Source organism: Balaenoptera acutorostrata, chromosome 5, assembly GCF_949987535.1.
Source record: "Balaenoptera acutorostrata chromosome 5, mBalAcu1.1, whole genome shotgun sequence".
In the NCBI taxonomy this organism is placed as follows: Eukaryota; Metazoa; Chordata; class Mammalia; order Artiodactyla; family Balaenopteridae; genus Balaenoptera; species Balaenoptera acutorostrata.
The window spans coordinates 29,141,585-29,169,116 of record NC_080068.1 but is presented as its reverse complement, the minus strand read 5'-3'; the positions used below and the strand labels follow the sequence as shown (position 1 = coordinate 29,169,116).

Here is a 27,532-nt window from a genome sequence, read left to right as displayed (position 1 = left end):
GGGTCGATTACATAGATGTATGTAACAGCTTTCGTTTGTGAGCGTTTCAAGGGAGAAGGTTAATATTCTTTTACATAAAAGCGTGACTTAGAGGCAAAAAATTAGAAGGTCAAATAGTATCAAAGTCTGGCAAGGATGTGAAACAGCAGGAACTATGGTTAGAGGTGGAGTGTGGTTCAGAGTGATGGGTGGGAGACAGTCAGTGGGTAATTACCCTGTGGTGCCAGCCCCACTCCATAGAGAAACTCTTCAGTGACACGTTACAGAGGGCCTTTGAGTGGAAAGGGAATAAAAGAGGGAGGGAGAAGGGAGAAAAAAATTTATTAAAAACAATCGAGAGGGAGTGCACAAATCAGTAGTGTGCCCTGCTCTAAAGAGTGCGGCTAACTTGATTCTATGTGCTAGAGTTTCATAATAAATAATCACATAAAGTAGAAGTCACAAAATGCTTTTGATTGCAGCCTGAATGTGTCTCATGGTTCTTGCTCAAATAGATATTCGAGATATTTAGATGTTTTTTTTTTTTTTTTTACAAAGCTTACAAAGAGTTCTTTGAGTTTCTGGTGGACGTTTTTGCATTGCTATTCAACTAATCATCTTGATGTTTTGATTTGGGTTCCCCAGTAGCAGACTTTGAGACATGGTTTTGAGTACAGGTTGTTTATGTGGGAGAGGTTCCACAAGCAGGAGCATCAAGCCAAAGAAGAAGGCCACAGAAGGTGTGTTGCCACCAATGGAGCTCCGTCCTGCTGGCACACTCTGGGAAACAGATCAGTTATCCCAATGGAGGAACAAGGGAGCTGGTGTATTTATCCACCAATTCCCAGCCTCTGTTGCTTGAGAGCTGCTTCCAGGGACACATTCTCTGGCCATTCCAGTTTACCATGAGCCCAGCCATCAGACAGAAAGTTCCAGGTGCTGCCTCAGCAGCCTTTGGCTGCAGAGATTACAGGAGCGGCACTGACAGTGTCAGCTACACCCGTGCAAATCATTTGATTTCTAAGCTTCCTTTTCCATCCCATAAAATGGGATGATATAGTTGCTGTGAGGATTAAATGAGACAAGATAGTAATGTGCTTGGCACTTAGTAAGCATTCAATAAATGGTAGCTTTGTTCTGTTTTAAGAACACTCACAATTTTGCATATCTTTTGACTCAAGAATTACTCATTTCAGAATTTATCTAAAGGAAATAATTATTAATGTATACAAATATTTAGCTGTAATATGGTTTGTATAATTATTAATATATTCAGAGATTCAGCTATAACTTTTATATACAATGTTATGTGTTGTTTATAATGGGGAAAAATCCAGAAGCAAAGTAAATGTACAATAGCAAATTAATTAAACATTGTTGAGTATCCTGACACAAAAAATAAATATTTTATAACAATAAAAGGAATATCAATATATTAAATAAAATATCAAGATACAATACAATGTACATTATGATTGTACTTATATGTTTATATACACACATATACATATGTATATATGAAAATACTAGAAACACCAAATTGTTTTCAGTGATTGTGGAAGCTGGAAATAACGGATGATTTTAATTTTCTATTTTGGAGGGAGTGATGGATCTGTATTCCTCAAAATTTCTAACAATTAACATATATTGATTTTTTAATAAGAAAAAGTAAGCTATTATTTTTTCCATTCCATTAAAATTTAAAGACTTTAATTAATGTTTTCAGTAGGTTTTATATAGACTGTTTTCATACTAAAAATCTTCTACACAGGATTGATCGTAGCAGTTAGTCATTTCTGCAGCTCATCTTATCCCAAAACATTAGAGAAAGTTATTAAATGCTTGACAACTAGTAAAGGACACATAAAGATGATCTGATAAAGTGAAAAGACAATCATATAAATTATAAAGCAAAAACAATAAAATAGGGAGAAAAATACAGCCTTATGCCTTTTGGTATCCTGATTAAATCTGGCCAAAGTCCATGTAAACAAGAATAGTAACTACTATGTTGATGATGGACTATTTTATTTGTTTATTTATTTATTGAAGTGTAGTTGATTTACAGTGTTGTGTTAGTTTCAGGTGTACAGCAGAGTGAATCAGTTATACATATATATGTGCATATATCTATTCTTTTTCAGATTCTTTTCCATTATAGGTTATTAAAAGATATTGAATATAGTTCCCTGTGCCATACAGTAGGACCTTGTTGTTTATCATTTTATATATAGTGATGATTTGTTTTAATCTTCAGTTTGGTGCACACTTTTGAATAACAGATCTGTCTTCCCAGAGCATCACACCATTCCCACCTCCACCTTTCTGTGGGCTACGGTCTTGTTTCTAATGTTGGGTTACAGATATAACCACCACCATTACATCTCACCTCAGCGAATCTCTAGGAGAGGGTCCTGAAATGAGCTAAGCCAATCAGATTGCTTACCTGATAATTTTGTTTTTTTAAATCAGAGCCAGTCCTCTGTGGTGAGCCTGGGAGCTTCTAGAGCCCTGGAGGATGGTGCGCTGAGAGAATAAAGCTAAAACACAGAGGAAAAACCAAGATAAGAAATGGAGAGAACAATTCCTAGTGGCATTTGAGTTCCTAGTTTCCCCTTTGGCCTAAATTAGATTGGGGTGGTTTTTGTCCCATTAAATCAAATGAGCCCTAACTGATAGACCAGCATCATCCTGAACAATAACAACTGATGTGTCTTTGTGTGTTATGTGTCTAGAACTGTACCCAACCTTATTATTTATATGCTTTATCTCATTTAATACTCACAAGAACCCTAAGAGGCAGATATTACTAGTATTTTCTATTTACTCCCGTTTCACAGATGAAGAAGGCTGAGACTTAGACTAAGTGACCTCCGCATGGAGATCACGAAGCTAGCAAACGCAGAGCCAAGACTGACTGAGGAGTCAGCTATGCCTCTAATTGCTAATGCTGTTGCAACTGACGAAGTCGTCAGTAAGATGATTTTAAACTCCTTTGTTAAGTCTCATCATAAATTTCTCATGTACATTTTTAAAAATATTCTCATCTGTTCTGCTTAATGAACTACTTACTGGCATAAATAGCACTTTGTTATTCTTGTCCAGTAGAATTATTATTGAATAACACTTGATGCCTAAAAAGAAAAATCACCTCCCTGCTGCCGGGCCAGTTCAGAATCAGCACAGAATTGGGGGAAGAGAGTGAGAGGGCACAGGACATGGGAGTGTCAAGTGGCATCAGGCTAGGAGTGACCCACTGCTTTGTAGCTTCTCTGGAGAATGAGACGCCAGGAATTCTCACCTCTCATTTTCATCTCCCATCTCCCTCTTACGCTCCATTGGCATAGATAATGGCGTACCATGGATTCCTCATTGGTTATGACTTAACTGCTTAGCTGAATTTGCCTTGTTTTCTCTGGATGTTTTGCTGACAATGAACTATGTAGCAGCGCTAGAGTTAATACATCTGTAAAAAGAAAGAAAAAAGTAGTAGAGTTCTTTTTCAAAAGCGTGTGTTCAACACATTATTCCTATGACCCCTGGTCTCTTTTTGCTAGTGATACAAATTTGCTATCTACCAGCAACTCTTAGTAAATGCAAGGGAAAGAGCATAAAAAGTATCATTTGTTAGATTTTCAGTTGAAAAATCTGGTAGAACAGAATGTTTGTAATCTTTGGATAAAATAAAATAGGGGGAGGGAGATAGGTCCTTCCTGTAGATTTCAAATCTCTCTGTTACTGTCTTAACCATTATCACAGTATGATGTCGTGGTTAAGAGCACGGCCCCTGGAGTCACATCGCCTGATTCCAAATCCTGGTCCTGCCACTTCTAATTCTGTGACCTTGGGTGAGCTACTTAACCTCTCTTGTGCCTCCGTTTCTCACTTGCAGCATAAGGATTATGTTAGTACCAGTTAGGTGCTAATAGGTACACATAGGGTGGTTGTGAAGGTTGAATAGGTTAATATGTAGAAAGTACTTAGATCTATGCCTGGCATACTGTACTCCCTCAATAAATGCTGGTGAATAGTATGGAATAGTAAAAGAATGATTTGCTGGGTTAGTGCAAGGATTATGTTATTCCTGCTGCCACCGCTGACTTACCAGGTCATAGACAAATCTCTTAGCATCCCACTTTGTAAAATGAAGACGATATTTATTAATATAGCATGTAGCTGAAAATTCCAATGGAATAGTAAAGAGATAATGGTTTATTGGTCCTTATTATTGTACTGCAAATGATTTAACTATAGCTTTTTCCTAAATTTAATTAAACATATTCATTTTCCCTATGAGCTTATATTAGCTTACAGCAGAGTGACTGTTTATGATGTTCATTTTATATGTTATAATATCACAGATATTACCAAAATAAACATTTTCACTTTAAAATATTATGTAAATAATTATTAATGTTTGTCACAAGCTTGCAAAGCAAAAATTACTTTTTAATTGTTTATTGTAGTAGATTATGTGGGAATGGAAAAGTACTGTCCAGGCAATCATTATGATCTTCAAAATTGGTTTTGAAAGTACTGGAGAGACCACCAAACTGGGAGTCAGACATGCTGAGTTCTAGTTGTGGTTTTGTTAACAAGCTCTTTGGCCTTGGACGAGTCATTAAACCTTGTTCAGTTTCCTTAACAACATTGTTGCAGGATGCCATTGTTATAATCTTGGTTGACAGTAGGACAGGTGGTACCAAAAGGAACCAGAACTTGGAGCCCAGTCTGCATGGTGGCAGACTGCAGGCAGCATCGTGGCACTGAGGTGGGAGAGAGGACCAGATAAAAGTGCTGTCTCTGAAATCAGATGGCTTGGGTCCAAGTCTTTCCTTGATCACTTACCACTTATATGACCTTGGCCCAGTGGCTTCACCTCTATGTGCCTCAGTTTTCTCACCTTTAAAAAAAATGTAATAATAATAATAATGCCTACCTGTGGGTGTCAGGGAGATTAAATTAGTTAATATGTGTAGTCTTAAGAACAATCTATGACTTACTCATTCAGCAAATAGTTTTGGAGCACCTATTGCCAAATCCTGCTCTAGACACTTGGAATACATCAACAGCAAAACAGACAAAGACCTTTGTCCTCATGGAGCTTCCATCCCATTGGAGAAAGACGGACAACGAAGATGAAACATAATGAACAATTGAGTTATGACAGCAGTTGATAGTTTGTTAGACAATCATAAGCAATAGAGAGATAAAGAAAAAAAATACAAAGGAATGATTCAGGAATGCCAAAGCAAGTGGTGGGTGGGAGGAATTTTAAATAGATGATCAGAGAAGGAAGGCCTTGTAGAGAAGTTGATGTTTGCTGGAAGATTGGAAGCAGATGAGAGAGTTAGTCATGCAGGTGAGGGAAGTACATTCCAAGCAGGGGTGATGGTCAAGGTCAAAGCCCCGAGGCAGCAATGTGCCTCAGAGGCTTGGGGCCAGGGAGGCTGAGAAGAAACAAAAGGAGAGCAAAGTAATAGGAGCCGAAGTTGGAGAGATGAGGGGCGGGATCATGGAAGGCATCCCATTATAATGTGATGTGTTTTTTGTCTGGGTGAAAAGGGGGTCATGCAGGCAGAGGAATGACATAAGAAATACTCGTGCTATCATCAGTTTTTATCATTAGGCCATGTGGTGAAAAAAGTAGCAGCTGGTAATAGGCAAAGCTGAAACCAGACCAGCATGAGGTTAACGTCTAGAACATGGGACACCAGGCAGTGGGTAGCCCTGTAGGTAAGTGGAGAGTACCTTCTGGGAAAGGCACCAGGAGGCAGTAAACTGTGAGGTCTCCGTCAGCACAGCCACCCTCAGGGTTACCCGGCAGTAAGCATATCACAGTGCTCTAGAAGAAAACAAGTAGGATTCGAAGTCCAATAAACCCAGTCCAAATCCTTTCTCCTCCTCCAACTCTAGGACTATGGGTACCAGAGAGAGTTACTCAGCCTCTCTGCGCTTCGTGTTTCTCGTTTGTGCAATGGGAATGTTAATATTTATCTCAAAGAGCTCTGTGAATAGTAAATGTACCAAGAATATAAAACACTCCGCACAGGTAGTTTTTGCTCAATTAATGGTAGTGACCGCCATTGGCAAGTGACAAGCACCAAGTCACAGGGACTGGGGTTCAGGAATGGGACTTGTGGTGGGAGCACACTGATGGTGGTAAGGTAGGTCTCCAGACTCACAGTAAGTAGGGACCCAACCACGTACAAAGTACCAAGACAGAGATTCAAGCAAGAAGAATAAGACAGGGATGCAGCTCCAAAGACTGGGATACATGTTGGGGCCTTGATCTCAAGGCACCCAGCAAGAGCCTGGTCACTTTTTTTTTTTAATTTATTTATTTTTGGCTGCACTGGGTCTTCGTTGCTGCGCACGGGCTTTCTCTAGTTGCGGTGAGCGAGGGCTACTCTTTGCTGCAGTGCATGGGCTTCTCATTGTGGTGGCTTCTCTTGTTGCCGAGCACAGGCTCTAGGCACGCGGGCTCAGTAGTTGTGGCACGTGGGCTCAGTAGTTGTGGCTGGCGGGCTCTGGAGCACAGGCTCGGTAGTTGTGGCGCATGGGCTTAGTTGCTCCGTGGCATGTGGGATCTTCCCAGACCAGGGCTCGAACCCATGTCCCCTGCATTGGCAGGCAGATTCTTAACCACTGCGCCACCAGAGAAGCCCAAGCCTGGTCACTTTTAAAAAAGGTTAAAATCACAATATAATCTGCGGCAAACTAATGTGATACCAAGCTTCTGCCCTGGTAGACCAGGGTCAGAGATGGTCCTGGGAACTGGGGTAGGTCAAAGTTGCTAACTGGGGGGACCCCCAGCAGGGCAGACGGCAGAGCTCAGGGAGCAGAGTAACTAGCACGTTATTACAGAAATGATCTTTTCGGCTCTATAATTCTCCGTTTCTAAGTATTGATAAATAATTTGAAAATGCCAAATATAATGGAAATTTTCTAGTTTAGCCTATAAAGCCTAAAGCTTACTATAGAATGTAAGCCGCAATTTGTTTTACCATTTTATTTTCAGCTCATATGTTATTTCAGAGCTGATCAAAGGCATTGGTTGCAAAGTATAAAATAAATCACACTTCTAAATAAACCACTAAAGACTGTTCAATTAAGTGATTTTCGGAATATTAATATTTCAAACATCTCTGTCCCAAGCCTCTTTACGACTACCTATAGCAATAATAACTACCATTTCACTCTACCATTCTTCATCTTATAATACTACATAGTAAACTGTGTAAAAAGAGCATTGTTTTTTAGCACTGGAATAGAAATGTAGGATTTCAGCTGTTTATGTTTAACTATCTTGAATTTTATTCAGTCAATAAAAGCATACTCGATTAATGCATTTCTTATACTCTTTGCCTAGGCTGAGGTGACTAGAGTGCCATGTTTGTTTTTCATTACTAAAGAAAACTTTGCCTTCCACTCCCATTCCTTTGCGGTAAATTTGATTTTAAGCAGCACGTATTTCAGGGTTAGTCTCAGTCTTGAGAAACTTTCCAGCCACAAAATTATGCATCTTTGGCTTATCTAAAAATATGGTTTAAATTGCACACATGATTTTCCTAGAATTTTTTTTAATATATACGGAAGAAAAACCGGTATCTGCAGTGTTAAATGGAATGTCGATGAATATCCCTCAGTGGGAGGTTTGGACACCAAAGCGTCCCATGCATATACTTTGGTGGTAGAGTCACCTGGGCGGCACAGTGTGACAGCCAGCGATGTGAGCAAAGACACGCCGGTGATGAAAGCAGCCATCAGACTTCTGCATCACGGTGCACGCATTCAAAGGTATTTCTGAACTGCACGCATTTGTACTTACCTGGGTCCCCAGCCTTACCCTGGGCCACCATCCTTTTCTTCTCTGCCTCCAAATGTCTCCCTTTTTTTTTTTTTTTGTACTTCAGCAACCTCCCTTTTCCTTTTCAAGTCCCCTCCGTCTGCTTGTGTGTCAGTGTGGCCCTCCTGCCTCTCGGCTTGCTGAGGAATCCTGGCGTCCTCCCTGCCTCTGCTCAGCCCTGTCGCCCGCCTGTCACTGCTCCGCGCTCTGTGCCACGCTGGCTTGTTTTGTCAATAACCATTTATTTGTTGCTGGAATAGTAGCAGCCATTACATCTGACCTCCCTGTTTCATCAATTATGGATAGATTATTGGATGTGAACATCTGCAAAAGCTTGCTGTTGAACTCACCTCCTGGCTAGGATTAGATAAAGTACTAAACTGTTGTTTATTGTCAGGCCAAAACTCTACTGGGAAGGCAGGGAATTCCAAGAGAAGCAGAGCCCCATCCGAAGTACCCCCAAACCGTTTCATATTGCCAGCATTTCCCCTAAGATTCCAGCGATTTATTATTTACACTTATTACTCGTCGTTATAACCTACTTGATAAAAGCTCTTGGCAGGCTTCGCATTTCCCGTCATTGTCACATCTGTCAGAATGGAAATGACTCATAAATTGTTTTCTTGTCTCGTCTATCATGGTGAAAGGGTAATAGATGAAGCTTCCTCTGTGTGCAAGCCTTCAGACGAAGACTTTCCTACCCTGTTTTATTTTAAGGAAACATTTTCGCGCAGCCAGTTAGGAAAGCATTAATTACATCGTGGACCTAAATTAGGGTTTACCGAGTTTACCAGAATAATGGCCTGTGGTGGAAAGGATATCAAATTGTACAGACACAATATGCTCAAAATGTTTTTCAAGGCTTTTATGGATTTCTGAGAAGGGGGAAACAAAATGAAATTTTATTGAATCCTGCCTTCAATGAGGAAGAAATCTAGTAAGAGGGATTATGAATAGATGATGGCTTTACCGCCAGGGGAAAGACAAATCTCCTAGTGGTAATTGGTTCATGCAGAAATATAGAAATTTTCACAGGATTAGTGTTTATTAAAACCTTCTAGATCATCACTCGCTAGTATAGAACCCTCCTTGATCCTTCCCCGCGGAACCCGAAACCGTTTTGTGCAAAATGGTCCAATGGGAGGAGATTGCTAAGTGGCCGTTTCAGGAGAAGCTGAGGGGCTTGGTGTGTCACCGAGCTAGTGGCTTTTCACTGTTCACCTCTCCGTCTTAACTTGTTGCTTGTGAAGGTAGAAACTGTAGTCGCTCACCATTCTAGATTAAAAGAGAGCAAAAAACCTCTTTTATATTTCTTCCACAGACAGGAAGAATTACTCCTCAAGATGCCATGACGAGTCTAACATAATTTCAACCTCTGATCCGCCTGTACTCACTGAGCGTAATGCCACACGGGCTCGTAATGGGGGAAAGCTATTTATCTGGGAACGTGACTGGATGAAACAGGCACCCATTTAGATAGGGGGGTTCTTATGTCATTTAAAAATGTCATTTAGGGACTTCCCTGGCGGTCCAGTGGTTAGGACTCCACACTTTCACTGCCGTGGCCCCGGAACTAAGATCCCGCAAGCCACGTGGCGCCGCCCCTCCCCCAAAAAGTGTCATTTATGTCTTCCTTTAGGAATCTGGCTTGTTTGCTGATACTCGAACTCTCTAGGATGGCTGTTAACTGAAAATGTTCACATACTTTCCATTTACCATAGTCTTAAAGTGCCATATTTTTTCCTTTATTGAGATATAATGCAAAACATTATATAATTAATATATAATAAGCTCTAACATACATTCTATGTAATATATTAATATTATATAATACTTGATTTATGAGTTTAATTTCCTTTAGCTCAAGTAAATAGTTATATATAATAGCATATTATGTAATACAACAGCTCATTATATCCACATTAATGCTTCTGCAGGTACTTTACCACCAGCACCTTCCAAAAGCTCTACCGTATTCATTCAACAATATTCTATGTTAACGTAAGACTAGGAGTTAGAGGTGCAATGGAGAGCAAAACACATATGGTTCCTGATCTCGTGGCAGCTACGATCTAATTGGAGAGAGATAAATATTATTAAGCAGATACATGCGGTGCTTTGCTAAGCGGTGGAACAGCACAGAGAAGTGGTCGGTGTGGTGGAGGCCTGGGGAGCGCGGGACAGGCACCGGAGGAGCCGGGCGTGAAGTAAGAAAGAGCAATGCAGGCAGAGGGCCGTGGAAGTGGAGAGAACTGAGTTTATTCCTGACAGTGGGAGGTCTATGTGGCTAGAGGGAGGTTCCCAGAGTCCTGCCCATTCCAGCAAGCCATAATTGTTGCCATTTCTGCATGGACAAAATGACAATACATGTTTGGTCAAATTAGATTTGATTGGCACTTCATTTGATTCCGTTTGCCATCACCATCTTTAGTCTCCATAAGTAACAGAGAACTGAAATTACTGATAATGTTATCATAGGTGTAATAGAATCACTCGTCACACTCACTTTTCATCCTCCCATAAACATAATCAAGTGGAATTGGAGACTTTCTTAGTTTAAAAAAATATGCAAACCTTTTTCCCCAAAATCTTTTCTGACAATGAAATCTCTAATCATTTTATATAACCTGTGTCTCTCGCCTTAGAAGGAATCCACCTGTATTGCCTTTCACTGACAAACATGGAAGGGGAAAAGGCTTGAAGTTACTTCCTTGCCACTTTAGCTCTACAGAACCCTTTTATTTCTCCCTTGAAAAAATATTTATATTTTGTTAGAAGGCCCTATTTTTTTTTCTTGGCAAGTACTGAGGATTTTTGAATAAGAAGTGTAATTGAAATAATATTTTTTAAGACACTAAACTAATTTTTAAAAACTGTCCCCCAAGTTTTGTTGCCTCATAACTCTCAATCCAGAGAATCAATTGCTTGCATTGCATCAGTGGGTACAATAGAGAATAAAGTCAATGTTCAATTTGGAATTTCAAGTTCAAATGGGTTTTTTTGGTTTGATTTTAGGGGCTTTATTTTGTTTTTTTGGTTCAGAGCAAGGCAATATCTACCAAGTTAGGTTTTCGTGAAAAAAAAAAAAAAAAAAGATTTCTATATCCTAAATCTTCCTTTTTGTATCAAGGATGAAACTTGGGATTCAAGGCAGAATAAAAGGGTTCTCTAGAGCTAAAACTTCTCTGTTTTTTTCTTTGGGTGCAAGAAAGAGATTCATTCAGATTACCTCAGGCAAGGGGATTGATTGAAAAGATTCCTGTGGCCATGAGGGAGATCATGGCCCATGAGTACCCAGGATGAGCAGACAGTTGGGCTTCATAAGCTGAAAGACTCCTGGGAACTGGAGGAGCCCTGGGAGAAGAGGGGCTGAGTTTCCCTATTATCTCCTCAGCAGTAGCCGTCAGTCTGACCCACTCTGTTGACAGGACTTGATCACGCTCTGGGTGGTCTTTGAGCACCTTCTCACTTTTGCCATTACCAACTGCTCAACGGGTCTGGATTTCCTAAGAGAACGTGATTGAACTAACTAATCACTCTACTCTTCCATGGAATATTTTCATGTCAGACCACCGCACAGATTACTGGACTGCCTTTGGGCAAGGGCCTTCTAACAAAATATAAAGCAAAACCTCCTATGGATTTCCCTTGCAGGAGATTAAGAGCAGGGAAATTTTCTTTTCAAGGACCTGTAAATATAACTCACACCATGATTGGACTGCACAGGATAAATGTTTGCATGCTTTCTGATTCAAAGTATAGAAAGTAGTTGAGAATTAGAATAGAAATTCTTCATGAATATGTCCCTTGTTAACATAGTAAACAAGTATAATGACCAATTTAGAAAATGGCAGTATTAAGCAATATGTTCCAATATACTACTGAGGAAACTTTGTTTTTAACTGTAAGTGGAATTCTATTTCATTGTTTCGGGGTTTGAGAGTCATCTGTATATTGAATGTGTAGAGAGTTTTTGCTGAAAGAAAATTCTTGGAAATTTTTGAGATATATTTCTATCCTTATAGTTTTTGAAAATACAATGTAAACTCCTACTGTGTGAGAGATTAACTAGCAATTCTAATTCAATTTATGAATTTAAGGATAACCTTGAATTTTCACCAAATTTTTAAATATTTCAGGCTATAAAAAAATTGCTATTTTTGAAGAGCACTGATCATTGCATTTGTAACAATTGCTGTTTAATATGAACCAAAAGCTTTGTAGATTTAGCTCTCCTTGTTATCACCTATTCCATGGTAGGGACATTTTTTTAAAGCAGTTCATTAAGAATATGCAAGCTTTTTCAAATGAGGGAGAAGGCTGAAAATAAAATTTCAAATGAATGAAATGACTCATCATTTTGTTTCTCGTGTTTTAAAAAGTATTTTCAAACATAAAATAAATTCATCAGGGATTTTAAAGCCACAGATAAACGACTGAAAATAATTAGGGCATATCTTCAATTAGTAAATATAGTCATGTAGAGTCTAAAATCAAAGTCATATTTTTGGAAGGGAGAATTCTAGATCATTTGGTCCTGCCCCTTTATCTTTCAGACTTCGAAACTGAAGCTCAAGTTAACCAAGTGACCTGTCCAAGGTCACACCCTGAGCTCATGGCAAAAGAGAAGTGAGAGTTCATATCTTTTAACACTCAGTTCTTTCTGCACTGGACTATTCAGGCCTCACTTTATGTGTCAGGTGATGTAAACAGTCCAAATGATGAGTAATGCATTACAGGGAGAAAGAGTACACTGTCCAAATGATCAATGTAAATAGCAAGGCAAGACTACTCCTAACTTAAGGATATAGTTTCAGCAGAATGCAAAATATACAACTACTTTCATGTGTTATTGTTTGCAGAGCTGCACACTTCACTGTCCTCAGTGTTCATTCAATATAACATATTAGTAGCAAAAGATTACTGTATTTATCTCATGTCAGATGCTATGCCTTTGCAGAAAGTGCATAAGAGCCTTTAAGTGATGGGAAACCAGTTCTGTTTACCCCTGTTTTTATCATCTGCTCCCATTGCCTATTCCTGGCTCTAGTAAAATGTTCTGAATGCTGTTGCTGCCCAGTCTGGTCCTCAGCCTGTTACTGCAGGGCTTGTCAGAAATCATTAGCCACTGATTTCTTTGACTAATGTTGCAGTTGATTGTCTGAATCATGTTCAGACGCTGTAAATGAGGCAGAAATATCCTTTCTGCTCACCAAATGTGAAATGGCTAAAGGGGGTTAGATTGCCAGAAATCAGAATAAATGTGTTTCCGATAAGATCTGACAATGATTTCAAGCTCAAGATGGCAAACTTGATTTTTTTATTTCTATATTTCTTATTGCACAAGAATAAATCTGTATCATTGCCTTTTCCTCCTCAAAGTAATGCACTGTATTGAGCTCAGTGCTGAACCTTTGTTATGAAATGGCACAATTTGGGGTTTGTGTAGGGACTGTATAACAAAGTGTTAGCTCTGCTGCCTTTTTATGGTGGGCAAGGAAGAAACAGATAAAAAATGCACCCTAGGCAATGGACTCATAACTTCTTATTTACAGATAAGTCCGATGGATGCCCCTTATGGTTTTATAGATGTATTTTGGTCCAGGTGGCTTTATTTAAACTCTTCTAGAACTCTTAGACTTGTAGACAAAATTAGAAATAAAACGTTCAAATGTAGTGCAGCTGCTGGGGTTTCATCCTCACGTGTTTCAGAGCATCCTGGATACCTCTATAAGTTTGGAAGCTTTGAGGAGGAAAAACAGCTATCTTTCAGTATTGGAAGAGCCGTCACATGGAAGAAGGATGCACTCATCCTATCCCACAAAACACAACCTTGGCTAGCAGGCAGAGTTACAGATTTTGCTTCCACTTCACCAATAGATTTTTCACATAACTCTCCAATGATTGAGTAGTCTCACAAGAGGATAGTTTCCCATCAGGAAAATTGTTCAAGAAAAAGCTACATGAGGATTTCTCAGCAGCAACACTATTCACATTTGGAGCTGGATCATTCTTTTCTATGGGGGGATATTGTGTGAATTGTAGGCTATTGGGCAGTATCCCTGGCTTCTCCCAATGACGGCAACCTAAAAATGTCTCCAGACATTCCCAAGTATCCCCAGGAGGCAAAATCGCCCCCATCTGAGAACCAATAGGTTAGATAAGCACTTGGGAAAACTAAGCAGCTGCTTCATTCAAATCCTTGGTAAGTACTTTTAAATAGCTCATCTTAGTGGAACCTTATAACATCATTTCAAGGTAGACTTTATTCGTTTTCATTTTATGCCCGAGGAAATAAACTCACAGACATTAAATCACTTGACATGTGTCACTCAGCTCGGTAGTGAACCTGCCTGACTCAAAAGCCTATGATATTTGGAGAAACTTTGAACACCCAGAGGGAGATTTGATTAATTTTCCCATAAGGCCCTTCCAAAGCCTGGTCTATGCCCTCAGATTAGGGGTCCCTACTGATTTCAAGTGTTAAATTAACTAAGGAAGAGAGCAGTGGGGGGAGGGTAGTAAGTGGAGAAAGGAATTTATATAGAAAAAAAAATACCAAAAATATGAAATAAAAGTAGAATTGGAGTTTATTGAAATTTTTCAAAAACTACAAAATTTCCATCTCAAATAGGCTAGATGCTGTAACTTATTTTATATGATATTTTCCATGGGTTATTTTCCTGCAGAAACAATGGCAGTTCGGGTCACCAGTCAGAGCACAGAGACCCATTTAAACTTCATGTCACTGATCTGTATTAGTTTGAGTTGTTCATACTCTGTGCTATGCCTGAAGGAGAAATAAAAGTATTTCCTGTCCTTTTCCTAGGCATGGGAATAACTCTGCCTAAAGTTTGGAAAACTTGGAATGATGGGAAACAAGGCAGCCAACTGCACCGTCTTACATGTGGCATTTTTCACCAAACACGCTGAGCTGCCTGGAAAGCAGAAAAGACAAAAACTATGAATAAAAATGTCCTGCAAAAGACTGCTTTTATGTACATGTAGAATAAAGGATGAAAGTGAAGGACTTGCCTTACCTTCAAAACAATAGTCAAATTCTTCCTTTGTCATCAGAAAGATAAATTGCAGCTTGAAAGTTTGTCACTTCATACCATCAGTTAAAACTGTGATTAGTTAGTGGATGTTACTAGAAAAAACATTCTATGCAGGAACCTTAAAGCAAACTTTTCTATTGGTTATTGTTGCTTCTATGTACCTGGGAAAGCTTTTTTTCCTCATTGTATCACCCATTCCCATCTCCAGTCCTTGGCTTAAGCTCCTCTCAGTACGACCCAATTCTATCATTCCTTTAAAATGCAGATTGTTTCCCTTTCTATAGGAAGCCTTTCCCCGTTGTGTTTTCTTCATTGCTTTTATTGCTATTTGAGATTTATTCATTTATTTATTTAATTACAAATTATCTCCCCATCACCTAAATACAGCGTAGACTGCATGGGGGCCAGGGATTCGCTGCTATATCATTAGCACCTAGAACAAAGCTTGGCCCATAGAAAACACTCAGTATTTCTTTAATGAGTTAAAAAAATTTTTAGCTCTTTATGCAGGCTTACAGCACTGTATAGTTTCTGCGTCTGTATGTCTTATTGCCTTAGAGAGTAAGGTCTTTAAGAGTAGGGATATATCTCTATCTGGAAAAGATGAAAACTCTAATTCAAAAAGATACATGTACCCCAATGTTCATAGCAGCACTATTTACAATAGCCAAGACATGGAAGCAACCTAAATGTCCATTGACAGATGAATGGGTAATGGAAGACGTGGTATATATACAATATACTACTCAGCCATAAAAATTATGTGTGTGTGTGTATATATATATATATATATATATATATACACACACACACACACACACACACACACACACATACATAATTTTATCCTGCAGTCACATCTAATGATGGAATGGAATGTACCGGAAGAGTTCTTTGCATAATACATTGGTTCCGAAGGCTAAGCATTATGAAAAAAGTGGTAACAAGAGGGAATAAAAATAGCATGTAGTTATCGTTTCAGGTAACGGTGACTTACAAATGCCTGATTTTCACATCTGCTGCTTCACATTTCCCTCCTCCCTGTTTTCGTCTCTTCCACACCACTGTGATAAGGAACATTGTGGAAAAGCATGCGGAGCGTCTAGAAAACCTGAAGGCGCAGAAGTAGACCCCAAAGGAGGTTATAAAAATCAGTACCTGCTTAAGGGATCAGATCATAAGGTGGAATTTCAAGACAAGGCTGGCCTTTTTTTTAATAACCTTTGCCCCAAATGATCCTGCCAGACACTATCTGAATTGTTTTATTTCCCTTTGTTAGACTGCAAAACACTCCTCCCAGAAGAGATAATTGGGACCTACAAAGCATCCTCTTTTTAAAACAACAACTTCTTCTGGGAGGATTAATGACTTTTGAGTCATTCATACCAAAGTATAAATTTGTTTAATCAACTACTATTCTTCTGTCACTTAACTGAGGAAATTTCCTTGGGGAGATACAAACACACAAGGTAGGGGAGGTGTACCAAAAGGGAAGAGGTCAGATGCCAAGTTATTTCAGAATTTTTCCCAAGGCAGACCTTTCTTTAACCCAAGAAAAAGGGAAAAAAATTTTTTTCCATCTCTCTCTCTTCTAAGCAACAAACATATTAAAAATGAATTGAGAAAGGGTAGTATGAGAGATCATTGTAGTGACAGAACTTTTCTATATCTTGACTGTGGTGGTGGTTACATGAATATATACATGTGATGAAATGGCATAAAATTAACACGCCACATGTGCATGCATGGGTGCACACACACACACAGACACGAATGTGTGTAAAACTGGTGAAATAAGGTGGGTGGATTGTGAATTCCCTGGTTGTGATATACTATAGCTGTGCAAGATTTAACCACTGGGAAAAGCTAGCTGAAGGATATATGAGCATGCTCTGTATTGTTTCTTACAATTGCATATGAATCTACAATTATCTTAAAATTAAAAAAGGTTTAAAACAAATGAAGGAGACAGTGTTTTCTTAATAATGGCTGGCTGGGCAGAGAGGTGGGGAGAGAATTCCATCTAATTTGGGAAAATTAAGCCAGGAGTGATCATCATCATAGTGGCTTAAAGTAAGTTTCAGTTTTGAAAGCAAATATGAGGGCCATGATTTCTGGAATTTCTTCTGTTTTAATGTCTAAAATAAAGGGACTATAAGAGAGGAACTGCGGCGGGGTAAGGAATGGGAAAATAGTGGAAGACAAGAAGGGGCATCAATATGAGATCGTTCATTTTCTTTTGTTCCAAGGTGCCCTGATCATTGGAAATCCTAAAGATGTAGAAGAAAGAAAACAACTGGGTGTCTGATATTATTAGACATATTAATGCGTTCTTATGCTTCCTGCCTTAAAGGTGCTCAGGCACAGAATTTATTCTTATAATCTTCCAGGGGGACCAGGCTACTTTTCTATTCTCTTTCTCAATCTCTCTAGATATAGATATAGATATAGACATAGTCTAATATTCATGTATATCTATCTATGTAAACACACCATATATATATAAATATATATATATGCACCACTCACTTACTTGACCGATGACAATCTTGACTTAAATCCAATGTTCCCTTGAAGGCTATTGCAGCAAAATGAATTAATGATCCTTAAAATTTGATTTTACAGCAAACAATTCTTCAAAGAACTTGTAGCATATTGCCAGCATTATTCTTTTGCATACTCTCATTTTTTATGTTAAGTATTCTACTGGTTTCGCTTCTAGGTAACCAATAGAAATTATCTCATTTTAAGAACCTGGATTTTATTTGAAAATATCTTTTCAAGTTAATCAGTTTTATTCCAGTGGGAAGATAAAGTCCTTTGCCTTTAAAACTTCTAGTAAAATAGCTTTCAAAACTTCATCTCCATTATTCAGGGAAATTATTGGAGCAATGTGATTGAGTGGCCACAAAGCACTCAATTTTTATTAGGTACATGAACTGACTTTTCCAACTTTGGTAATCTTGTAATCATGCTCATTGAAATTGACATAGTAGCATGCTTAATCAGTGTTTTCCTTGGTCTTTTGACAAAGTTTGATTAAGTTCATTGTCCATAAAATTTAAGGATATATAATGAATTTTGAACTCAGCAAAATATTTTGCACCTGAGATTCTTTTTTTCTCTCCTCTTATCTCTGATTTGCAATGACAGAATTTAACCTTCCACACCCTGGATTTGTTTCCAACATATTGCATGCCACAGGGGTATTCAGTCAACTACAGTGGATCCCTCAGATTTCCACACCGTATTTTCTCACTTGAAGTATTCTTTGTAAAGAAGATTCCTATTTGTCTGATGATTCAAGTTGATCAATATTTATTAATTTGTAAATTATACCTTAATTAAAAAGCAGGTAACATAATTTACCATAAGGTCGATATAAAACATCTTTATTTTCTACACAATTTGGGTTTTTTGAGATATTTAATATTCATGCTTTTTTAAATTGAAGTATAGTTGACTTACAATATTTTGTTAGTTTCAGGTGTATAACAAAGTGATTCAGTTATATATTTTTTCAGATTATTTTCCATTATAGGTTGTTACACCTATCTATTTTATATATAGTAGTGTGTATCTGTTAATCCCATACTCCTAATTTATCCCTCCCTTTCCTCTTTGGTAACTAAAAGTTTGTTTTCTATGTCTGTGAGTCTGTTTCTATTTTGTATGTAGATTCTTTTGTATTATTTTTAAGATTTCACATATAAGTGATATCACATAATATTTGTCTTTGTCTGACTAACTTCACTTACTCTGATAATCTCTAGGTCCACCCATGTTGCTACAAATGGCATTATTTCATTCTTTTTTATGGCTGAGTAATATTCCATTGTATATGTGTACCACATCTTCTTTATCCACTCATCTGTTGATGGACATTTAGGTTGCTTCCATATCTTGGCTATTGTAAATAGTGCTGCTATCCACATTGGGGTGCATGTATCTTTTTGAATTAGAGGTTTTTTTCTTTTCTGGATATTTGCCCAGGAGTGGGATTGCTGGATCATATGGCAACTCTATTTTTAGTTTCTTGTTTTTTATTGGGGGACAGTTGCTTTACAATATAGTGTTAGTTTCTACTGTACAGCAAAGTGAATTAGCTATATGTATACATATATCCCCTCTTTTTTGGATTTACAAAAAAGAATCAATTTACATTCCCACCAACAGTTATTTTCTACACAATTTGTAATATCATGTTATTTTCCACTTACTTTTATATTTTTTTTCCTTTTTATTTTAACACTATCCTTCCTACTTCCCTTAGGTTGGACTACACAGTTCACCAATCTGCTGAGTTTTGTCTTGTGTTCCCCTTATGATCTTACCTGAGTTGGCTCTCTCCAGTCAGAGCTCACATTCCTGAGGAGCAGAGGCCCTGTCTTTGATTTAGACGAGCTGCCCTATAGCACTTTCAAGGTTCTCAGTACTGACTTCATGAACAGTAGTCCCCCCTTACCTGTGTTTTCACTTTCCGAAGTTTCAGTTACCCACGGTCAACCGAGGTCTGAAAATATTAAATGGAAATTTCCAGAAATAAACAATTCATAAGTTTTAAATTGTGCAGTGTTCTAAGTAGCATGATGAAATCTTGTGGCTTCCATCCTGATCCATCCTGGATGTGAATCATCCCCTTGTCCAGCATATCCCGGCCATTAGTCACTTAGTAGCCATCAAGGTTATTGGGTTATTGTTGAGATATCATAGTGCTCGTGTTCAGATAACCCTTATTTTACTTAATAATGGTCCGAAAGTACAAGGGGTGTGATGCTGGCAATTTGGATATGCCAAAGAAGAGCCCAAAGTGCTTCCTTTAAGTAAAAAGGTGAAAGTTCTCAACTTAGGAAGGAAAGAAAAAAAATTGTATGCTGAGTTTGCTAAAATCTAGAGTAAGAACTAATCTTCTATCTGTGACACTGTGAAGAAGAAAAAAGAAATTCATGCTAGTTTTGCTGTCACACCTCAAACAGCAAGTTATAGCCACAGTGTGTGATAAGTGCTTAGTTAAGATGCAAAATACATTAAATTTGTAAGATATTTTGAGAGTGACCACATTTACATAACTTTTATTACAGTATATTGTTATGATTGTTCTATGTTATTATAAGTTATAGTTGTTAACCTCTTACTGTGCCTAATTTATAAATTAAACTTTATCATAGTTATGTATGTACAGGAGAAAACATAATATATATAGGGTTCGGTACTGTCCAAGGTTTCAGGCATCCACTGTGGGTCTGGGAATGTAGCCCCCGTGGATATGGTAGGGTCCACTGTAATTGATTATTCCCCTATTGGGCCAGTAATGAACTATGTTCTTCCCACTGCCTATATATTTCCTGGTTTTAGGTAAAGCATTTAAGCTGAGAGAGGCACTCTCTCAAGTCACAAATAAAATGTGTCGCCTTTACTCTGAGGAGGGAACTCTCCAGGAGCTCTTCATTGATGGCTGGTTAACAGAGTCCCAGAAACTTCTCATCCCAGGTTCAAATAGCACTCTGTATCATCTCACGGCAGCCTCACAACAACTCTCAGAGGGAGGTTTTCTTTTTTGCTTCGAGGAAAGCTTCTCAGGGAGATTTCTTGGGCCAGGTGTGTTGGGTGTGGTAGAATTAGGTCTTGAATCCAAGTCTTCTTACTCTAAGGTGGATGTTCATTTCAGGAAACCCCATCGGGTTCCATGAGGAGGCTTCTATAGAATCAAGTCCAAGGCCAAACCCAGAAGCCCAGGCTGAGCTGGTATTTGCTCCTTGATTCTATAGAAGCTTCCTCATGGAAACTACCCTCCTAACCACGATCCAAGGAGTCACAGCCCTAAGATAATGTTGGGTACTTCCAGATGCTACTGTACTGCTTCCGGGTTCATGGTGGCCATGGGTGTGGGAGAGTGGTGCAGGATAAGCACAGCTGAAGCCCTGGAGAAATCTGTTTTCAGCTAATTCACACAGCTGCATCAGTGCAAACCTCTACCACTAGACTATAAATGCCTCAAAGGTTTGCAAGCATACTCTCTTCTCTTTAAGATTTCCTAGGGTCTAACATAAATTTGGCACACAGTAACAATATTTACCGAAAAAACGAACTATTTTTGACACAAAATATATAATATTCAATCTTTAACTTTCTAGAATGCCATATAAAACATATATGAACCAAAGGAAACACTTGACAGCCTCTTCCTAAATATTTTGATATTTGGATTTAATAAGGTCTCTTACAAATTCACAAAATTCAGAGGTTCTGCCCCTTAATGCAGAAAGCTCAATGTCAACTCATATCAGACTTAATCTAGGTGAATCAGTTTTGCACAACAGAGTGAAAAGAATAGTCTCAGGTTTATGCAAGGCTTATTAAGAGACTTAAAAAGAAGAATCAAAATGATGAACTTTGCAGGTTTAACAGGAATTAAAATACTGGGTCAATATGTATCAGTAAGTTTTAATACCAGTATTATGTCAAGCAGTCACTTGTAAACCACACACACACACACAGAGACACATACACACACAAATTAGGAGGTATCACGTGGCCTCACTGAAGTTATTTCCCAAATATTAACTTTAAGAAAGTAAAGCTGAATATCAACACCGCCTTTCATACGCAAACTTTCTAAGATGCCTAATTCAGGCCGAACACACAGCATGGATGTACATCCTCCCTCACGCTGACTCTCCCTCTCAACGCCATCAAATGACTTTCGCTAATTTCTTCTTAGAAAATGAGCAAAAAGGATTTCCATAGAGGTCTTTGGAGATTTCCTGTGTCTTCATGTGTGTAATAGGTTGGTTCAAGTAACAATGCAGGAGGAAGAGGGAAAGGGGATTTTATTTTACATATTTTCCTTCTTCTGGCCCTTGAAAGGGAAAAAGAATAAAAAGGAAAATTATACCATGCAGATGATGTCAGTGTTAAGATCATACGTTTGGCTGTGGCAGCCATAGTCTTTTGATTATTAAAGAGATTGTTGGTGATGAAGTACATTTGTAAGAAATATTTTTAGTGTATACTGAATATGTGTACAAACTGTGAGATATGCCTCTAATAAAATGATAGATTTAGAAATTGCCTGGCACATAAATTCATGCTTTTCAAGCAGCTATTTATAGAAAGAAAAGTGATATTTAAGCTACCCTAGTAGACTATTATAATCTGCCTTATATTACCTAAGATAATGGTCCCATATTTGAAAATAATGTTGTAAACCATTCAATTATTTACTCATCCCTAAGTTATATCAATTGGAAGATTTTGGATTGTTCAGGAAAAGAATTATTTTTACAGAAGTAAGACTTCACTGTCACGACTCAAAAAGATCACTGCAAAACAAGTTATACTATAGATAAAAATAAACCAAACCAACATGAATTTTTAATAAACAAAAAAATATTTTATGGCGATGTGAAAAACAACTATTAATTTGAATCTTTTCTGTCATGAAATGAAACATCAGTGAATCTGGTCATGTTATATGTTTAATAAGTATTCCTCTTCCCCCATAGGTCCTTAACACTTATGGTAAAATCTCTACAGACCTGGATGATGATCTCAGCCTGGGGAGAGCCTATGAAGCAACAGCCAAGGTCCTGCAGAGGTAAGTTAGCACATCCTTGTCTTGCTGTCACTGTGAATTCACTCAACTGTGAAAGACAAATTGTTTGAGGTCTGTCGCTTTCCATTACTGCCTGCTTAAATTTTAAGCAGTGCCCTTCTTAAGTGACCCTTTCATTGTAAGTTATTTTAAACCAGTGTGGTATTTTTAAATATACACGTAAACTCTTCTTTGTCTTTTCCTTCTTCATGTTATTTTATTTTTGATTTTCTGGAAGTTTAGTGATGACCTTGATTGAATGAGAGGGAAAAATCAGGTCACATCTCACAGGTTAAAAAGGCAGAGAGCACAGAGATATACAGTACGCTTCAGTAACTGTGGTTCACCGTAACCTTTCCAGATCTCTTCTTTGAGGCAAGTTTCCATTTTGTGCTTCAATCGCCCTTCTTCCATTAAGACATCTCTCCTTTGAGCATATCTGGATAAACAATTGGGTGCAAAACCAATATTCCCAATATTTCCTTTAAAACAGAAAATTGAACAAAAGTATATATGAACAACTTGTGATACAAATTTTTCCATGGAAAATATATGATATAGCCTTCACTTACTGTACTGTGATCGCTGTGTACTCCATTTAATCACTGCATTATATTTAAGACAAGACAGAGTAAGAATTAAAAAAGTTATCAAAGTTATGGCCTTGGTTTTTGGTATGTTACCTTATATCCAAGATATAGCTGTTAAATAATTTTGTAGTAGTAGTAGTAGCAATAATAATAATAATAAACATAGATTGTGTCAAATTCTAATCTTCCCATTTGTATTTCAGTTGTAAACACATACAAAGTGGTGTTTTAAAAGGCAAAATTGTTATTCCAAAGGCGTTTAAAATGTGTAATGCCTTGAAAGTGGATCTTCATTATGTAATTACCATTCCAATATAATAATCATTAAATATTAAATAAATGATTAATTAAAGATCAAAACCCCAACACCAATAAAATGTAAGGTGCCCGATAAAATAAACACAATGCACTGCAGTCATCACTGGATGAACAGTAAGGGAGAGACATAGTTATAAGGAGAGTATGGACATTTACTCAAGGAAGGCAGGGCCAGCCATGAGTGAAGCAAGCAACCTGTGAGTGTTATGGTCCCTCCACATAAAGATTGATAACCATTCTTTGCATGATGAACCCAGCTATCCCTTAAACTTTTATTTTCCAAATAATCACCGGAAAGAAGCAGATGTTTGAACATGAAAAAGAGACGTAGAAGGATTCACTGTAATGTCTGTTTGGAACACACCAACTCTGTGCCCTTTTATCCAGCTCATTTTGATTATTTACTTACTTGATTCTGCTGTTAACACTGCCCAGAATCAGTAGAAAATGATTGATTTGTCTTGCTTTGTAGTAACAGACCTGGCCTAAGCCTAAACAGTTAAATAAATGCATCCCTCAACATGTTTATAAAATAATTTCTACAAAATAACATTGTGTTCCAATCTAGCTAGAGAGAGAAAACTTCAGGGAAAAATGTTTTCTTTCATAAACCTGTACTGAGCACTTATTACGTCGCATGACAAGACAAGTGTTGGATTTCCCCTTCAGTTACTGATAGTCTTTATAATTATTTTTGAAACTTCTGGAGACCTGAGGTTATCTTAAAATACTTCTCACCTGTTAAACTGGTGTCTCATCTAGAATATTTTAGTTTCCACTCCAGGATTTGAATTCTTGCTCTATACTGTGAAAGCTAAGGGGAAGAGTTGAATAAGTATCTTGGCAACAACAACAACAGATAATCAAATGTTTTAATTTGGTTGCTTAAGTACTACTTTAGGTTGAGGTATGGAAAAGGATCCATATATATATATATTTTTTTTTGAAGTGTAGTTAATTTACAATGTTGTGTTATTTTCTGGTGTACAGCAAAGTGATTCAGGTATATATATACATATATATATATTCTTTTTCATATTATTTTCTTTTATGGTTTATTATAGGATATTGAATATAGTTCCCTGTGATATATAGTAGGACCTTGTTGTTTATCTATTTTATATATAGTGGTTTTGTATCTGCTAATCCAAAACTCTTAATTTATCCCCCTTTCCCCTTCCCCTTTGGTAATCATGTTTGTTTTCTATGTCTATGAGTCTGTTTCTGTTTTGTAAATAAGTCCCTGTGTATCATATTTTAAATTCCATATATAAGTGATTTCATATGATATATGTCTTTCTCTATCTGACTTACTTCACCTAGTATGGTAATCTCTAGGTCCATCGATGTTGCTGCAAATGGCATTATTTCATTCTTTTTTATGGCTGAGTAATATTCCATTGTGTATATGTACCACATTTTCTTTATCCATTTATCTGTTGATAGACACTTAGGTTGCTTCCATGTCTTGGTTATTGTAAATAGTGCTGCTATGAACGTTGGGGTGTGTGTATCTTTTCAAATTAGTGTTTTTGTATTTTTCGGATATATACCCAGGAGTGGAATTGCTGGGTCATATGGTAGTTCCATTTTTAGTTTTTTGAGAAACCTCCATACTATTTTCCACAGTGGCTGCACCAATTTACATTCCCACCAACAGTGTAGGAGTGTTCCCTTTTCTCCACACCCTCTCCAGCATTTATTATTTGTAGACTTTTTAATGATGGCCATTCTGACCAGTGTGAGATGATTGTAGTTTTGATTTGAGTTTCTCTAATAAATAGCAAAGCTGAGCATCTTTTCACGTGCCTATTGGCCATCTGTACGTCTTCTTTGGAGAAATGTCTATTTAGGTCTTCTGTCCATTTTTTGATTGGGTTGCTTGGTTTTTTTTGATGTTGAGTTGTATGAGCTGTTTGTATATTTAGGAAATTAAGCCCTTATTGGTCGCATCATTTGCAAATATTTTCTTGCAGCCCATAGGTTGTCTTCATTTTGTTTATTGTTTCATTCACTGTGCAAAAGCTTATAAGTTTAATTCAGTCCCATGTGTTTAGTTTTGCTTTTATTTCTATTCTCTTGGGAGGCTGATCTAAGGTAACATTTCTAGAATTTATTTCAGAGAATGTTTCACCTATGTTCTCCTCTAGGAGTTTTTTGGTGTCATGTCTTATATTTAAATCCTTAAGCCATTTTGAGTTTATTTTTGTGTATGGTGTGAGGGTGTGTTCTTACTTCACTAATTTAAATGTGGCTGTCCAACTTTCCCAACATCACTTGCTGAGGAGACTGTCTTTTCTTCATTGTACTTTCTTGCCTCCTATGTGAAAGATTAATTGACTGTCGGTGTGTGGGTTTATTTCTGGGCTCTCTATTCTGTTCCATTGATCCATATGTCTGTTTTTGTGCCAATACCACACTGTTTCGGTTACTGTAGCTTTGTAGTATTGTCTGAAGTCTGGGAGGGTTATGCCTCCTGCTTTGTTCTTTTACCTCAGGATTGCTTTGACAATTCTGGGTCTTTTATGGTTCCATATAAATTTTAAGATTATTTGTTCTAGTTCTGTGAAATATGTCATGGGTAATTTGATAGGGATCACATTAAATCTGTAGATTGCTTTGGGAAGTATGGCCATTTTAATGATATTAATTCTTCCAATCTAAGAGCATGGGCTACCTTTCCATTTCTTATCATCTTCAGTTTACTTTATCAATCTTTTATAGTTCTCAGAATATAAGTCTTTTAACTCCTTGGATAGGTTTATACTGAAGTATTTTATTTTATTTTATTTTCTTAACAGTTTTATTGGAGTATAATTGATTTACAATGTTGTATTAATTTCTGCTGTATAACAAAGTGAATCAGCTTTATGTATACATATATCCCCATACCCCCTCCCTCTTGTTAATCCCTCCCACCCTCCCAATCCCACCCCTCTAGGTCTTAACAAAGTGTGGAGCTGATCTCCCTGTGCTATTCAGCTGCTTCCCACTAGGTATCTATTTTACATTTGGTAGTGTATATTGTCAATGCTACTCTGTCACTTCATCCCGGCTTACCCTTCCCCCTCCCCATGTCCTCAAGTCCATTCTCTATGCCTGCATCTTTATCCTTGTCCTGCCCCTTGGTTCATCAAAACCATTTTTTTTTAGATTCCATATATATGTGTTAGCATAGGATATTTGTTTTGTTTTGTTGTGTTTTTTTTTTGCTAGTATGATAAGCTTTATATTTTTTTTAACGTCTTTATTGGAGTATAATTGCTTAACAATGGTGTGTTAGTTTCTGCTTTATAACAAACTGAATCAGCTATACATATACATATATCCCCATATCTCCTCCCTCTTGTGTCACCCTCCCACCCTCCCTATCCCACCCCTCTTGCGTCACCCTCCCACCCTCCCTATCCCACCCGTCTAGGTGGTCACAAAGCACCGAGCTGATGTCCCTGTGCTATATGGCTGCTTCCCACTAGCTATCTATTTTACATTTGATAGTGTATATATGTCAATGCCACTCTCTCACTTTGTCCCAGCTTACCCTTCCCCCTCCGCGTGTCCTCAAGTCCATTCTCTACCTCTGCGACTTTATTCCTGTCCTGCCCCTAGGTGCATCAGAACCATTTTTTTTTTTAGATTCCATATATATGTGTTAGCATATGGTATTTGTTTTTCTTTTTCTGACTTACTTCACTCTGTATGACAGACTCTAGATCCATTCACCTCACTACAAATAACTCAATTTCATTTCTTTTTATGGCTAAGTAATATTCCATTGTATATATGGGCCATATCTTCTTTATCCATTCATCTGTCAGTGGATATTTAGGTTGCATCCATGTCCAGGCTATTGCAAATAGGGCTGCAATGAACATTGTGGTACATGTCTCTTTTTGAATTATGGTTTTCTCAGGGTATATGCCCAGTACTGGGATTGCTGGGTCATATGGTAGTTCTATTTTTATTTTCTAAGGAAGATCCATACTGTTCTCCAGAGTGGCTGTATTAATTTACATTCCCATCAACAGTGCAAGAGGGTTCCCTTTTCTCCACACCCTCTCCAGCATTTATTATTTGTAGATTTTTTGATGATGGCCATTCTGACTGGTGCGAGGTGATACCTCATTGTGCTTTTGATTTGCAT

The 27,532-nt window shown here is 37.7% G+C and overlaps 1 protein-coding gene across 1 annotated transcript in view; it reads left to right on the top strand.

Moving 5' to 3' along the window:
* The window catches only part of TTC29 (tetratricopeptide repeat domain 29), a 264,270-nt gene that overhangs the window by 97,164 nt on the left and 139,574 nt on the right, over positions 1 to 27,532 (top strand). Inside the window, exon 9 of the mRNA XM_007189384.2 lies at positions 22,392 to 22,483. Coding sequence (XP_007189446.1) covers positions 22,392 to 22,483 — 92 coding nt within the window. The remainder of the gene's footprint in view (positions 1 to 22,391; positions 22,484 to 27,532) is intronic.